The 16,375-nt window shown below is 39.0% G+C and overlaps 1 protein-coding gene across 2 annotated transcripts in view; it reads left to right on the top strand.

The window, feature by feature from the left end:
- The window catches only part of LOC136877993 (alanine--glyoxylate aminotransferase), a 127,804-nt gene that overhangs the window by 55,141 nt on the left and 56,288 nt on the right, over positions 1 to 16,375 (top strand). For both annotated transcript variants that reach the window (XM_067152050.2, XM_067152049.2), the window contains exon 5: positions 10,621 to 10,719. In XM_067152050.2, the coding sequence (XP_067008151.1) occupies positions 10,621 to 10,719 (99 nt within the window). The remainder of the gene's footprint in view (positions 1 to 10,620; positions 10,720 to 16,375) is intronic.

Raw genomic sequence — 16,375 nt, 5'->3', positions numbered from 1 at the left:
TGTGTGTGTTGGTAGCTTAATGTCAGACGAAAAAACTGGCATATGTGTCAAATTCATATCCTGCGTACTGTTCGCTAGCACCATCTCTTAGTGAAACCGGAAAAGACTTATGCATACACCTGGTAATTTTTTGAGAAATTTTGTTTCTTAAGCCTGTCTCTGCTTTTTAGTCAATTTTGTCAATAATCAGGTATCATCTTCATAGGCAGGCAGGCTACAATGAACCATTTTTTAAAAGGATGGAAAATTATATTTCTAAAAAGGAACATCTCTCCAGCATTCTCAATGACCAGAAGGCTACAAAGGAAACTGGCACAAATACAAATATACGTATACGGTATGCCTAAAAGTACACTTTACTGAGTTTTTTTCGGGATGGTTACCTTGTGGTTGAAACCTGTTCCCCAAGCTCTGAAGAGAAAACTTTTTACAACCCCCGCCTTTGCATTCAGGTTATATCCCTTACTGAAGTATGCATGGATGGTAGATAGCCTTCTTTTCCTCATCAATGCAAACTGCTTGCTGGTTGTCCTGTTCCATTTGTACCGTTGAGTCTAAAATCAGTCCTCATTTTTCTTTCATGTTAATATAGTTTATATCAGCTAGACGATTACTGCCGTTCTCTGAAGCACAGTGCACTTTTTGTAGTGATGTGGTAACTGAAGCGCACACACTATGATAAGAGTTTCTCAACAAATCACCTTTAGAACACTTCCCCAGCACATGACCCAATGTTTCCAGTTCTCCACATTCTGGGTGTCTGCACAATATTGTATGCTGGTTCCTTCCTGGTATGACTCTTTACCGCTGAGATGTTACAGGACTTCTTCATGGAACTAGTCCATTGGGAAGACAATAAGCCTTTCGTACTGTTGATCTACAAATTAATCTTGAGATGTTGTCCATAAATTTCAGCTACTTTCCCTTTATGTGAGAATATGGACCATGCTTTCCAAGATAGTTTCCTCATCTTATTTCATATCCCGGACTTTGATGTTGTGTCTTCATTGAGTGGATATCCAAATATCGCAATATATTTTCCTTTTCTAGTTGAAGATCTTTTCAGATGGTGAAATGGTCATCATCAATTTGGAGCAGTCTTTGGGCGATATTGAACTGCAGTATATCCACTTCCCACTCGACCTTAATTAAACCCAGCCCTCAAGCATTCCTCAGTGAATATACTATCTCATTGGGGCAGTCATGTGATAACCCTATTACAGTATATACTTAACAGCTGAACACAAAAGTTTGTCAATATCCGCTAGAAAACGTGATGGAATTTTACTTAACCCACTGGCGCCGACTTACGGAACCGGACAAATATTTCATGTTCCCTATGGGAATCAATATCTATATCACCGTTCCGTACGCTGCCATTTTGGACCAAACACCGACGTATGGAACTGTTCCGTACCAACTTATAAATGTTTGTAGTTTTAGTTACTAGCAAGTGATGAGCCTTGTGCCGCATGTAAATTACTCCTTGAAGTTCATTGAATCTTCTAAATGGAATTCACCCTTCTAAGTTCACAGAATACTGTATAAAAGAACAAAATGCTATCTCCTTGTGCATGTTAGTAAATAAACATGGCTGATGATTATGTAGATATTGTATAGTGGTTAGAAAGTGATAATGAGAATGACAGCATGGACAAGGCTCATAAAATAAGGCCCAAAGTGAGGTGGCTATGTGAAAAATGTGGTGTTCCACTTCATCTGGAGAGCTGCTTCAAAAAGCATCGCACGATGATTCACTGCTGAAGACTGAAAAAACATTTAATGAATAGTTAGGCGTTGATCTGTGATGTATATAGCTTTGTAAAAATGCCATGTTTTGACCAATTCTCAATAAACAAAATTAAGGCATAATTCTCAAAAATAAATAGAGTTTTCTGTCCCTGAAGGTTAGGCAATTAGTCAGGTTCCAATGGGTTAAGAGAGTACTCTGAAATGGATAAATCAAACTTGGCAATATGTACTGGTTAGTTATATTTAATTATTGGTTTGGTTTTAGGAAACAGGAAACTGTGAGGGAATTCAGATCTTTTTCTAAGCTAGAAATAATAGTCTGATTGAACAAAATTTCATCTTTGGAAGTTACACCAAGGTTTATGATTGTTTCCCCAAGCTGTATAGCTTCCAAAATAGTTGATTCTCCAGTAATCACTGTTCCTTGGCAAGGATGTCCTCCTTTAATGTTTATCATTTTGAATTTCAAAGGATTAACACTAAGTCAAATTCTAGATAAACTACTCACAGCGATATTTAGTGGTGACTGAGCAGATGTTTTGATTTTTCCTACCAAAACAGTATCATCAGTAAAAGCTAAAGCTGAAACGTTAATTTCAGATGAAAGTTTGTACCCAGATACTTCAACTTCATCATCATCATCTGTAAGTTCTTTGATGGTATTATCAACAGCCAGGTCACATAGTGATGGGGAGATGGGAGATCCCTAAGCAACACCTTTCTGAAGCTCTGTTCTTCTTCTGTACTTTCTATTCATATAAGGAAAGACAGGAACAATGAAAGGAATACATAACAGGGAAAAAACAATGATGAGTCAGTGTCAAAAGAGGGAGAAATAGAAGGGAAACATGAAAGGGCAAGGATAATCCCCACATCTTCATACTCTGCTGTCTGCAGATGGATTGGCTCTACCCTCATCAATCCCAGTTCATCTGCATCCATTTCTGCTCAGCTGCCAACAAGGTAGTTTCTGCTTCCCAGCTTCATCGGGAGATCTTCAGTCTTCATGTGGGAAGTGTAGGATAAGAAGAAAGCTGGATAAACAAAGGGAAAAGAAAAAGACAAAAAAAAAGATAAAGATGAATACTGATGATAAAAGAATAGAAATACAGGACAAACAAAAAAATGAGCAAAGGACCCTACAGGTCAATATAAGTAGGTAATGGAAATGACTTGAATTGCATTTGTTTGTTCCTTTCAATATCTACTTGTTCTATACTGTATGTATCCTTCTGCAGTTCCCCATATCTAGTCTTGTATTCCATAATAATTCACTGTTTGAGTACTTGAAGTTTACTATCATTTCAATATATTTGTCTTTGATTTCTATTGCTTCATTTCTTTTTACTTTTCTTGTAACTCCAGTTTTTTCTTAAAGCACAGTTCTTCTTGTCGTCGTCGTCATCATCATCATCATCATCATCATCATCACCACCACCACCACCACCACCACCACCACCACCATCATCATCATCATCATCATCATCATCATCATCATCATCATCATCATCATCAATGTCCCACTCCAGTCGCCCGGGTGTGGTTAACAAGCCTCCTCCACTGCTTTCTGTCCTTCCAGTTTCCCTGCTCCATTACTTCCGCCACATCCAATCCAGCTTCTCTAATGTCTTTCCAAATCTGACCCATCCACCTTCTTCTTGGTCTTCCAACTGGTCTCTTTCCCTTAACTTCTCTTTCCAATTCCCTTCTTGCTACCTATTCCTTTCCCATTCTTTTTACATGTCAGTTCTTTTTGTGCTTGAGAGAATCATGCAGTATTTGTACTCTAACTTCCTGTTAAAGAGATGTTTTGTTTATGGTATGTAACGGATGGATCAGTCTATGTGCTCAACCTTGGGTTCACCAACTCATCACCACCTGCAGTTGAATTACTACGCTATCTACTACCTTGTAACATCGTTCATCCGCCACATGATTCTGCATAGCACAGCACTAACTAAACCATGATATTTTGTGTGCTCCGCTATAATAATTTCGTGTGGTTATTTCTAGCCGAGTGCAGCCCTTGTAAGGCAGACCCTCCGATGAGGGTGGGCGGCATCTGCCATGTGTAGGTAACTGCGTGTTATTGTGGTGGAGGATAGTGTTGTGTGTGGTGTGTGAGTTGCAGGGATGTTGGGGACAGCACAAACACCCAGCCCCCGGGCCATTGGAATTAACCAATGAAGGTTATAATCCCCGACCCGGCCGGGAATCGAACCTGGGACCTTCTGAACCGAAGGCCAGTACGCTGACCATTCAGCCAACGAGTCAGACTGTGCTCCGCTTATGTCATTACATCAATTGATACCAGAACTCTTGCTAAATTTAAATTCTCTCCTCTTATTGGCTTGTTGTCTACATATCTCTTACCACTTTGCCCATAAATTGGCAGTGAACATGAGTGGCAACATAAACAAAGAGCATTTGTTACAATTCGGTCAGAAACCAGAATACAGACTGAATCCCAGCCCTCTACCAGTAGTGCTCATTCTGAGCCCACTCAGAATGAGAATCGCGAGAGCAATATTTCTAGAGGGATGGATAAGCAAATGGAGGCTACCCCAACTAGAAAGATCTCTATCCCACCAATAATGATAGGAATTAAGACCCAATACCAGCATCACTGCTGGTATTTGCAAACAAAATGCACTGACTCTATTAGGGTTATCAATACTAGGGATGCCCTAAAATTTAATGCAGGTAACGAGCAAGAGAGACAGGAGAAGTCCCATCCGATTTTCAGCAGAATGTTGTTATACCTATTCCCAAGAAAGCCGGTGCTGACAGGTGTGAAAACTACCGCACCATTAGTTTAGTATCTCATGCCTGCAAAATTTTAACACGTATTATTTACAGAAGAATGGAAAAACAAGTTGAAGCTGAGTTGGGAGAAGATCAATTTGGCTTCAGAAGAAATGTAGGAACACGTGAAGCTATCCTGACTTTACGTCTGATCTTAGAGGATCGAATCAAGAAGGACAAGCCCACGTACATGGCATTCGTAGATCTAGAAAAGGCATTCGATAATGTTGATTGGACCAAGCTATTTATGATTCTGAAGATGATAGGGATCAGATACCGAGAACGAAGAATTATCTACAATCTGTATAAAAATCAGTCTGCAGTGATAAGAATCGAGGGCTTTGAAAAAGAAGCAGCAATCCAGAAAGGAGTGAGGCAAGGCTGCAGTTTGTCCCCTCTCCTTTTCAATGTTTACATAGAACAGGCAGTAAAGGAAATCAAAGAGAAATTTGGAAAGGGAATCACAGTCCAAGGAGAAGAAATCAAAACCTTGAGATTTGCCGATGATATTGTTATTTTATCTGAGACTGCAGAAGATCTCGAGAAGTTGCTGAATGGTATGGATGAAGTCTTGGTTAAGGAGTACAAGATGAAAATAAATAAGTCCAAAACAAAAGTAATGGAGTGCAGTCGAACGAAGGCAGGTGATGCAGGAAATATTAGATTAGGAAATGAAGTCTTAAAGGAAGTAGATGAATATTGTTACTTGGGTAGTAAAATAACTAACGATGGCAGAAGTAAGGAGGACATGAAATGCAGACTAACACAAGCAAGGAAGAGCTTTCTTAAGAAAAGAAATTTGCTCACTTCAAACATTGATATCGGAATTAGAAAGATGTTTTTGAAGACTTTCGTGTGGAGCGTGGCATTGTATGGAAGTGAAACATGGACAATAACTGGCTCAGAAAGAAAGAGAATAGAAGCTTTTGAAATATGGTGTTACAGAAGAATGCTGAAGGTGAGATGGATAGATCGAATCACGAATGAAGAGATACTGAATCAAATTGGTGAGAGGAGATCGATTTGGCTAAATTTGACGAGAAGAAGAGATAGAATGATAGGACACATCTTGAGACACCCAGGACTTGTTCAGTTGGTTTTTGAAGGAAGTGTAGGGGGTAAGAACAGTAGGGGTAGACCAAGATATGAATATGACAAGCAGATTAGAGCAGATGTAGGATGCAATAGTTACGTAGAAATGAAAAGGTTAGCACAGGATAGGGTGGCATGGAGAGCTGCATCAAACCAGTCTATGGACTGATGACTCAAACAACAACGAGCAAGACTATGCTGTAATGAAACAGTATGTCAAGGATAATAAGTCCTTTTATACTCACCAGCTCTCGACTCAGAGTTTACTCAAGGTTATCATCCATAATATTGTTTCCACTGTAGGAGTAGACTGGGCTAAGGAAGAACTCATGGTGCAGGGCTATGAGCCTCATGTTGTTCATCAATTTACTCATTGCCATAATGGTCATGAGGGTCAGCCTTCCAAATACAGATTTTTCCAAGACCATAAACTCTCTGCACTATCTTTATGGTCCAAGGTGAGCATTGAGGCATGCAGGGTTCGTGAGGGACTAGTGAAATGTTACCCTTGCCAAAGATGGGGACACACAGCTAACTATTGCAAAATGCCTTTTATATGCTTAAAATGGGGAGATGATCGTTTGGCTGCTGCCTGTCCCCTCAATATGAAGGCACCAACCAAATTTTAGGAGCAAACATCCAGCCTCCTGGAGAGATTGTTACCACTTTCGGTCCATTATGGAGCAAAATGTGGTTAATGACTACTTGAAAATGCAGATCAACAGGACTCACCTTCCCACAAGACAGGTCAGCCCTATCCTCTCATTTGTGCAGGGTGTGCAGGAAAAGAAGATAAAGATAAAGTTGGAATTCAAGAGGACAAATTGTGGCAAATATTCATTTATAGGATGAGGTGCAAGGTATTGGAATAAATTGCCTAGGGAAATGTCCGATAAATTTCCAAGTTCTTTGAAAACGTTTATGAAAAATGTTGGAAAACAATGGATAGGGAATCTGCCACCTGGACAACAGCCCCAAATGAAGATCATTAATCATTGATTGATTGATTGATTGATTGCCCACGCAAAGCCTGCCCCATCTAATACGGGGTCCCCATATAGGATCTTTTGGGCATTCTAGATATCAGCAGGTAGATAAATTTTAATAGACTTCTGCCTATACTGAAAGACACCACCACTAAGCTGAGCCAATGTCAGACAACAATTGACAAGACTGGAGTACTGAGAAATGCTGCAATTCAATATTTCTCAGAACCCTAATCTGGATATTTTTCTCTGCCAATGGACTTAATGGTGTGTGCTTGGAATTGTCAGTGTTGTTGGTCAGAAATATGAAAGTGAGTCATTTATTTTTGACCACAATATTGACATCATGCTTCTAGGCGAGACATGGCTAAAACCAAATATGCCCTTCAAAATTTAAAATTGTGCCATCTTTTGCAAAGATAGGCTAGAAATTGAGGGTGGGAGTGTGGCTGTGTTGATTAAGTCCAAACTTACTCATCATTTAAACTGACCCCATCCCTCAGTCTGTTATTGAGTCACTCAGTATTGAGATTAGACATGAAAATTTTTACACTCCCCCCGCTCCACCTCTGCACACTGCATACATTATTGAACATCTGTCACATATCCTGTCTATTATTGCTGGTGACCTAAATTCGAAACATCCAGACTGGCACTCACGGTTACCAAACCCTACGGGGAAAATATTACAGCAACATGAGGGAAAATGCTACCAGGGTGTTTGGCATGACGGAACCTACTATTTATCCTGTAACAGCAGACTCCCCAATGTTACTGACATTGCAGTTACTAAATTTTATAACCAAACTATTGATTCTGTAGTTTATAATGCTTTAAATTTGGACCACAACCCCATCATCTTTTATCTTACACAGGTTAGGTTACATGAGCCATCTCTTACTGTTTCAGATTTCAACTTAATCTATAATAAATTTACATGCCATGTCAATAATAATTAAGAACCTTTCGGCTTAAATACTAGGAATGATATTGACCAGACTGTTTAGCATCTCTATAGTAAGATGCAGATTGTTCGGAAATACATTCTAAATAATGCTAAAAATTCCATTTTGGCCCATTCACACAGCAGTCACATTCGTAACCTTGCAGGAGACCACAAGATGAAAACACACTATTGAACCCAGATGAATAATAATTTTTAAATCAGGGTTCATGTGAAAATGTGTGGACTGTGCAGGGAACAGGTGCCAGCCATACTATAAATATGAGTGGTTTGCGGCATATATTTCAGTCCACTTACCACCACAGAAACGACGCCATGCTTGATTTCTTTTGGAATTGATATACATTAAAAATATGTACTGTAAGAAATTGGCAAAGGTATTGAGACCCAGCCAACTGGGCAGAATATAAGGAATTGGCATGGGAGATTCACAATCCCACCATCACCAGCCCTTAAAGATGGTTTTCTGTGGTTTCCCATTTTCACACCTTAATTAAAGCAATAGCTGACACCTTTCCAATCCTATCACTTTCCCATTCTAGTGTTGCCGAAAACCTTCGATGTGTTAGTGCAATATTAAACCAATAACAAAAGAAAAAAAAAATTCCAAAGTAAACTATCTAACAAAAGAAAATTGCTTGTTCCTTTTCTTGTACCTACAATGTATTCTATGAGGAATAGTATCAATCTACAAAAGCTGAAGTCTCCCAGAATTCTACTACAATTCATCCCACCAGTGCCTCATGCCTTTATGAGGGACTGAAAGCATCATCAGAAAGAAGTTTGGAATATTCTGGGATTAGGCACGTTATAATTATGGTAGGGCATGTGTAGCCCTGTTGTAAGTGGTAGAGAAGACTGTATACACACAAGTAATTCAATTGATTGTTAGCAATACAAGCAGATGTCACTACCTACAGTCTGCATTGAGCTTGGGGTGAACTATGCCATTTCAGGCGAAGACTAGTAGTAGTGTACACAGCGCAGTACAAGCTTTAGCTAGTGTTTATGTTTCATGTGTTATGCATATTTCCCAGTTTGACCAAGCCTGAATTGTGACATTGATTCAAGATGGACATACACAAGCAACAGTATCATGTATCATAGGTGTTACTCAAAGTTCAGTGTTAAAAACATGGAAAAGATACTGTGAAACCAGTGATGCGACTGGCTGACCAAGGGTAACAACGCCATATCAAGATCAGTATATTCGTGTAACAGGACAGAGGAGACCAATTTGGAGTGCTCAACAATTACGAAACGTCTTGAGGGCAACTAAGGCTGTGTATATCCACAAACTGTATACTTTGGCTGCATAGTGCCCAATTAAGGTCATTTCAAAAAATTCAATGTGTTCTGCTAGAATAACATCATCATGTTGAGAGGACAAGATGACCAACATCTTAACTGGGGTTAGGATGAATGGCATAATGTCATCTTTGCAGATGAAACAAGGCTATCACTTAGGCCAGATACACGACGGCGAAGGGTGTTAAGATGTAAAGGACATGGTGGAAAGTACCAGCATGTTCAAGATGTGCATGCATTGGTATAACGTTTTGGGGTGGGATTATACATGGCCATCATACACATTTGATATAAATTTGAGGGATGTTAACTGCCCATCGATACATAGATGAAATTCTTTGACCATGAATATGGCACTGAATTCATTTTTGTTGATGACAATGCTTACCCTCCTCGAGGTGCATCAGTGAGGAACTTCATGAGGACGGGTATCAACCATATGAATTGGCCAAATAATTTACTGAACATGAATTGCATTGAGCATGAAAGGGACAGGTTGAAAACAGCTGTTTTCAATCATCCACAATCTCCACAGAGTCTCCAGACCTCATTAGAGATGCCCAGATGGAATGGGACCTTCTTCCTCAGGATGATGTCAGTGTAGTGATTGCAAGTTTGCCACAGGGTGTCAGAGGCCTGAACAATGCCAGAGGAGGCCATACATGGTACTCAGCCAGAGTGAAGAAGCAACAAACTTCACTAAAAAACCAAATTGTAACCTTGTCATTATTACCGTTTGTTTGTGTTAGTAATTGGGAAGGAAAAAAAATGAGTTTGTAAAAGTTTACAGTTCCAGGTTGTGTATCTCTGTGTTACAATAAACAACATTCTGTAACTTCTTGAACTGCATCCTTGATATTAAGGTTCACTAAGGTTCAGTGATGGAAGAAAAATTTCCTGTACTGTGTTCAGTGACAATACAAAACATAATTCAGTAATGTTAAGAATTGTTTTATTTTTGTTTTGTTTGATCAGTAATCATTTGTACTGTTCTTTGCAGTATAAGTAGAAATTACAATATCAGTATGTAACTCTTATAATAGCAGTAGCCAAAAGATGGACATTTTAATGCACATTATCTACTCAAAAGTGTTGTGCAGTTTGTTACCATATTACATAATAAGTTATGAGTGTGAAATACTGAAGTTTCAGATTGTTACAATATTATCATAAGTAATTACAATCAAACATTACTTTTCTTATCATTAGCAAAGTGATCCATGAATTCTGTTGTATATAAAAGGTAAGAAAATCCTTCTACTACAAATATAGTCATGCATTGGGTTCATATAATCAGTAAATAAGTTGTAGATATGAGCCAAAATTTTCTCAAATTTCTTGAAATCATTTTAATATTCCTTGGAATTCTTGTCTCTGTCTGACTTCAATTTCAAATCATTCTGTCTGGCCTTATTGCATCTGGGCATAATTGCAGCATTTGAAACACATTATTTTTTCCTATTTTAATTGTTTATTTACCGATACCTTTCTGCAGTGTATATGATGTTACAAGTACGCTATACAATACAATGTTAACTTTACTAATACTTCTCCTTCTTATGGACTATTTTTATTCCTTTAATGAAAAATATATTACGTGAAGTTTATTAAATATATTAATGATGATATGCCCTTAATTTGATGAACTTTTTATATAGTACTGTTTGGTTTCTCGATGTTATCTGAAGCTATTATTTATGATAATGATTTCAGGAAGAAAATAATGTCTCGCAAATCTCCTGGTCCTGTACGATATTTTGATGCTATTACTTTGGGGAAATACTGGGGCTGCTTTGGTGATAAAGAAAGACTGTAAGTATCTATATTATTGTAACTAAATACTTGCAATTTCTCAGCAGATACTTAGCTACTTTTGGATTCTAAGACAAAATTCAGTCAAAATTCTAATGCTGCATATATACTGTATTTACCTGTGTATATCTTGCCATCATGTATATCATGCATCCTGATTCTTGATCTGGAGATAAAGGAGAAATATAATCCATGCTGATAACTTTCTTCAGTTTTTATTCATGTGATAGTATAAATACAAAGGGTACACCCTGTTTCATTTATGCCTGCTCTCATTTCAAGGCCAAACTGTCTGCCAGAATCCTCCACTTATCTTAGTCGCAGCAGCTCTCTTCCCTTGTTTGGTGAGAGGCCTATTGAGCTAGATGGAATGTGACACTGTTGAATTGACTGTAATTTCAGTATATGCTAGTATACGATATGAGGCATATGTGTCCTGTGAGTTACAGTACTTTAATTTGCTTTCTAGCGTGACTTTGCTTATAGGTGAGTTATGGAGAAGCATTGAAGTTTTACAACAAATTTTACAATTTGAGTGATTTAATTTGCAGATAAACACAGTAATCATGCTGCGAGCAGAGAATTTAATGTGACCACACTAATATTTAATAAACAGTTCCAGGTATACCTGTAAATAAAAAAATATGCATAGTACATGATGAGTGCTAGTAGTTGGCGTAATATTTTTTTCTTTTTATGTATGGTGAAATGGAAGCAGGGACAGCAGGGGAGTGTATTTGGCTATAAATGGGATCCTACAACCTTGCATACTTTAATTAATATTCAATAACACATGTTACAGAACATAATAAAATGCTATCTATTATGCACAATTTATTACATTTAAAAAGTATTTTCATTCTAATCACATTCGATTTACTATCTTCCTGCATATATGTAGTGTACTATCGATATACAGGAGATCGATGTGTGTGTTGTAAGATCAGAGAGAAGATGATTGTTTTTTATGCTTTGGATGTAATGGCGACTGTCAATAAAGAGGTTGTTTATTTCGTATAAATCGCTAATTATACAGTACGTTGGCGCAGTCGGTAAAATCCATTGGTTAAATCCGTCAACTAAACCTTCAGAAAATATTAAAATGGAAAGAAGCAGCACTAGCCCTATACCAATTTTCGATGTAAATGGAGATGTCACCAGCCTTGCTTCTAGATGGAAAAAATGGAAACGTTCGGTCGAACTGTATATTGCCGCAAAAGGAATAACAGATTCTGCTAGAAAACAGGCAATTTACCTGCATTCGGGTGGAGAAGGCTTGCAAGACATATTTTATTCCATCCCTGAACACAACACTATTCCTACAGGTAAAGCTGTGCATGAATATACTTTAGAATTGTTAGATAAACATTTTTTACCGAAAAGCAATCCGCTATTTGAGCGGCATATTATGAAGTCTATGAAACAGGATGTTAGTGAAACATCTGACGCCTTTATATCTAGGTTGCGTCAACAAGTTGTCAAATGTGATTTTAAAGATACCACAACAAAAAAAGAATTAGAGGACATGTTTATATGTGACCAGTTCGTAGAGGGTTGTAAATCAGCTGAAGTCAGAAAGAGAATATTGGAAAAATCCTCTGTCACAGTAGACGATTTGGTTGACATTGGACGGGCTCACGAAATGATAAACATACAGACATCACATTTTAGTAAGGACGACGGTTCTGAGCAAGAGGTGTATAGTATGTCGAATAGGAAGAATTATGGGATTTCACAAAGAACTATTTCCAATAGTGGCAAAAACACTGGTGCTCCGCCGAAAACTAGTTATAATAGTTATCAAAATAGAGGAGAAAGGAAATGTTATCGCTGCGGGGAAACAAATCACTTAGCAAGAGACCCCCAGTGCCCTGCAAGAAACAACGTTTGCCAGGCTTGTCATTTAACAGGGCACTATCGGAAGTGTTGTAGAACAAAAAGGACATATACGTTAGAATCGGGGGAGTCAAATGTTGATGACGAAATTTCGTACGTGGGCAACGTCAAATATGAAGTCGGCCCTGGATGTAGTAGTGATTTAGACTACACCTTTCTTACAAATGACGAAAAAAAACGGGAGACAACGGGGAAGACCACTTGCCTATTGTCAGGGGTACCCTTCGTTTTGATTATTGACTCAGGATCTACTTGCGATGTTATTGACCAAGGAACTTGGAAGGAATTTGAAAGGAAGCAGGTAACCGATAAAGTAAAATTACTAAATAGTTCGAAAAGACTTTTCACTTATGGTAGAACCGATCCGTTGGATATTTTAGGAGAGTTCGAGGCGGACATAACGCATTCCAATAGAAAAATTAGTACCACTGTTGTAGTTATTAAAGGTAGGGGACCACCTATTTTGGGACGTTCCTCGGCTACAAAACTAGGAATATTACAAATTTCTGAGCACGTTAACCAGACGGTGGTTTGTGACACATCGAGGGTGGGCAAAATAAAGAATTTTCAGCTTAAATTACCAATCGATCCGAAAGTCCCACCAGTTATTCAACCTCTGCGGAGGGTGCCATTGGCATTAAAACAAAAAATAGCAGAACGTATCCTTGAGCTGGAGCAAAATGACATAATTGAAAAGGTTGAAGGACCGTCAAGATGGGTTTCCCCTCTTGTACCAATTCCAAAAGGTGACAGCGTTAGATTGTGTGTCGATATGCGAATGGCAAATAAAGCTGTACTAAAGGCTAGTCATCCATTACCAACCATGGAAGACCTACATCCTGAAATTAGTGAAAGCAAATATTTTTCAAAGTTGGATGTTAGGTCAGCTTTTCACCATGTGGAGCTGCATCCAGACTCACGGGAGATTACCACATTTAGCACACATTTAGGCTTATATAGGTTCAAGCGGCTAATGTTCGGTTTGAATCGGGCAGCTCCTGAGTTCCAAAAGATAATGGAGCATCTGATAAGGAACAAGATTCCTAAAGGAGTTCACGTATTTATTGATGACATTCTGGTGTATGGGGAAACTAAAGAAATACATGATTCAAGATTAAAAAAGGTTCTTGAAGTTTTTCGCGAGCACGGTATTGAACTGAATGAGGAAAAGTGTGAATATGGTAAAACTTCAATTAAGTTCTTGGGTCACATAATATCAGCTAATGGCATTAGGCCTACCGAAGACAGAGTGGCGGCTCTGAAAAATTGCAGAAGACCACAAAATGTGTCTGAGCTGAGAGGTTTTCTAGGCCTACTGAACTATGTAAGTAGATTTATTCCGAACATATCAAACATGACAGAACCACTGCGACAGCTTACACATAAGTCTGCACAGTTTGTATGGAAACAAGTACACCAAGAAGCTTTTAATAAAATAAAAAAAGTACTTACATCTAGTTCAGTTTTAGGATATTTCAACCCCAAGGACGAAACGATAGTGATGGCAGACGCTGGCCCAAAAGGACTTGGTGCAGTGCTGATACAACGGAACAATGAAGGGATCCCACGCATAATTTGCTACGTTAGTCGCAGCCTGTCGGATGTCGAACAACGGTACTCTCAGACGGAGAAAGAAGCACTTGGGATTGTCTGGGCGTGTGAGCGTCTAAGGATTTTCCTGACGGGTAAGCAGTTTTGCCTGTATACGGACCATAAACCACTAGAGGTAATTTTTGGGCCTAGATCAAAACCCTGCGCGAGAATTGAACGTTGGCTTCTGAGACTCCAATCTTTTGACTTCCAGGTTAAGTATGTAAAGGGGAAAAATAACATAGCAGATCCTTTATCACGGTTAAGTGAGAATTCAATCGGTGAAGCCGAGAAGGACAATTATCTGATGCACTTGGCTACGTATTTGGCACCAGTTGCATTATCTTTGGAAGAAATAGAGCAAGCTTCAAAAATTGATCCCACTCTAAAAAAGGTCCGGTCACATTTACTAACAGGGTGTTGGGATCGTAATGACGTTGACCTCCTTCCATTTCGGGCGATGATGTCACAATTATGCGTCATGGACAATATATTACTGAAAGAAAACTAAGTTGGTAATTCCGAAAAGTTTACAAACTAGGGTCCTTAGTTTGGCACACGAGGGTCATCCGGGAATTTTGGAAATGAAAAACAGACTCAGATCTAAAGTATGGTGGCCTGGAATGGACAAAGCAGCGGAACGGACAGTGAGAACATGTCTGGGTTGTCAGATTACCAGTAAACCCGAGAAACCCGAAAAAATATCTCCGACAGTAATTCCTAAAAAGCCTTGGGAACGAATAGCTGCTGATATTTTGGGTCCTTTCCCTAATGGGGTACAACTATTGATCGTGATAGATTATTTTAGCCGTTTCATGGAAGTAACAAGTCAGTAACGAACTTCGTCAGCGCAGAGACGGAAAATTACCTGCAACAGTGTGGAATTCATCACCACAGAGTTACCCCGTTACACCCACAAGCAAATGGCACAGTGGAAAGACTGAACCCAGGGATAACTCAACGACTACAGATTGCCAATGCCATGAAATTAGATTGGGAGTTAGAGCTAAACAAGTACCTACTGATGTACCGGAACCATGAGCACCAGACTACAGGAGTTAGTCCGGCGGAGTTATTTTTTAACAGAAAATTGAGGGACAAAATTCCCGGTCTGGCCCCATACAAGACAGAAAAAATATTAGAGGAGGTGGTGGAACGAGACCTTATTCAAAAGTTCAAAAAGGGAGAATACGCGGACATTAGACGTGGGGCCAGAGAAAATAAATTATCAGAGGGCGACAAGGTTTTGATGCGTAACCCCGAAGTAAACAAATTTTCAACTACATTTGGACCCACACCCTTGAAAGTCGTCAAGAAGAATGGCAACGCTGTGACAGTAGAGACTTCGGATGGTAGACAAATAACTCGCAACTCTACCTTCTTCCGGTCTTTTCATGAGCTGTTGTCTGAGGACGAGTCAGAGAGTGTGAAAGAGCAACCAGAGGAACCAGAAGAAGAAGAAGAAGAATATCAACCAGAGAAGAAAGAAGAAGAAGGAAGTCAAGAATCGGGACCGAGACGAAGTCAACGGGAGAGGAAACCCCCAGGATTTTTGTCAGACTACGATTTAAAGTAAAAAAAAAAAAGAAAAAGAAAAAAGGGAGTGATGTAGTGTACTATCGATATACAGGAGATCGATGTGTGTGTTGTAAGATCAGAGAGAAGATGATTGTTTTTTATGCTTTGGATGTAATGGCGACTGTCAATAAAGAGGTTGTTTATTTCGTATAAATCGCTAATTATACAGTACAATATATCTTGCACACTGATTTTTAAGCTTGGATTTTCAGAAAGATACGGCAAGATATACACAAGTAAATATGGTGTACATACACACCAAAGTAATAAAGGTCCCTTGACAACCACTGGAAATGTATGCCTAGATTTATCACCACTGGCTGGGTCTGTTCAGAGCATAAGCCTCTCCATCATCCTCTGTCTTCACAGCTTCTTTCTGTCATCACTTTGGTCCATTCCTCCACTATTTTATTTACCAGCTCCTCCATTCCTTTTCAGCCATCTCTACCTTGGACTTCCCCTTTTTTTCCTACCTTCCACTCTCATCTTATGCATTTCCTGGGCATTCTCTTCTTCTCCATTCTCTTCATGTGTCCATACCATCTAAGCCTCGATTCCTCTATCCTATCCTGCATTGATTCCACTTGCACTA

Source organism: Anabrus simplex, chromosome 1, assembly GCF_040414725.1.
Source record: "Anabrus simplex isolate iqAnaSimp1 chromosome 1, ASM4041472v1, whole genome shotgun sequence".
NCBI lineage: Eukaryota > Metazoa > Arthropoda > Insecta > Orthoptera > Tettigoniidae > Anabrus > Anabrus simplex.
The sequence above is the reverse complement of the archived record's forward strand: the minus strand, read 5'-3'. Positions and strand labels throughout refer to the sequence as shown.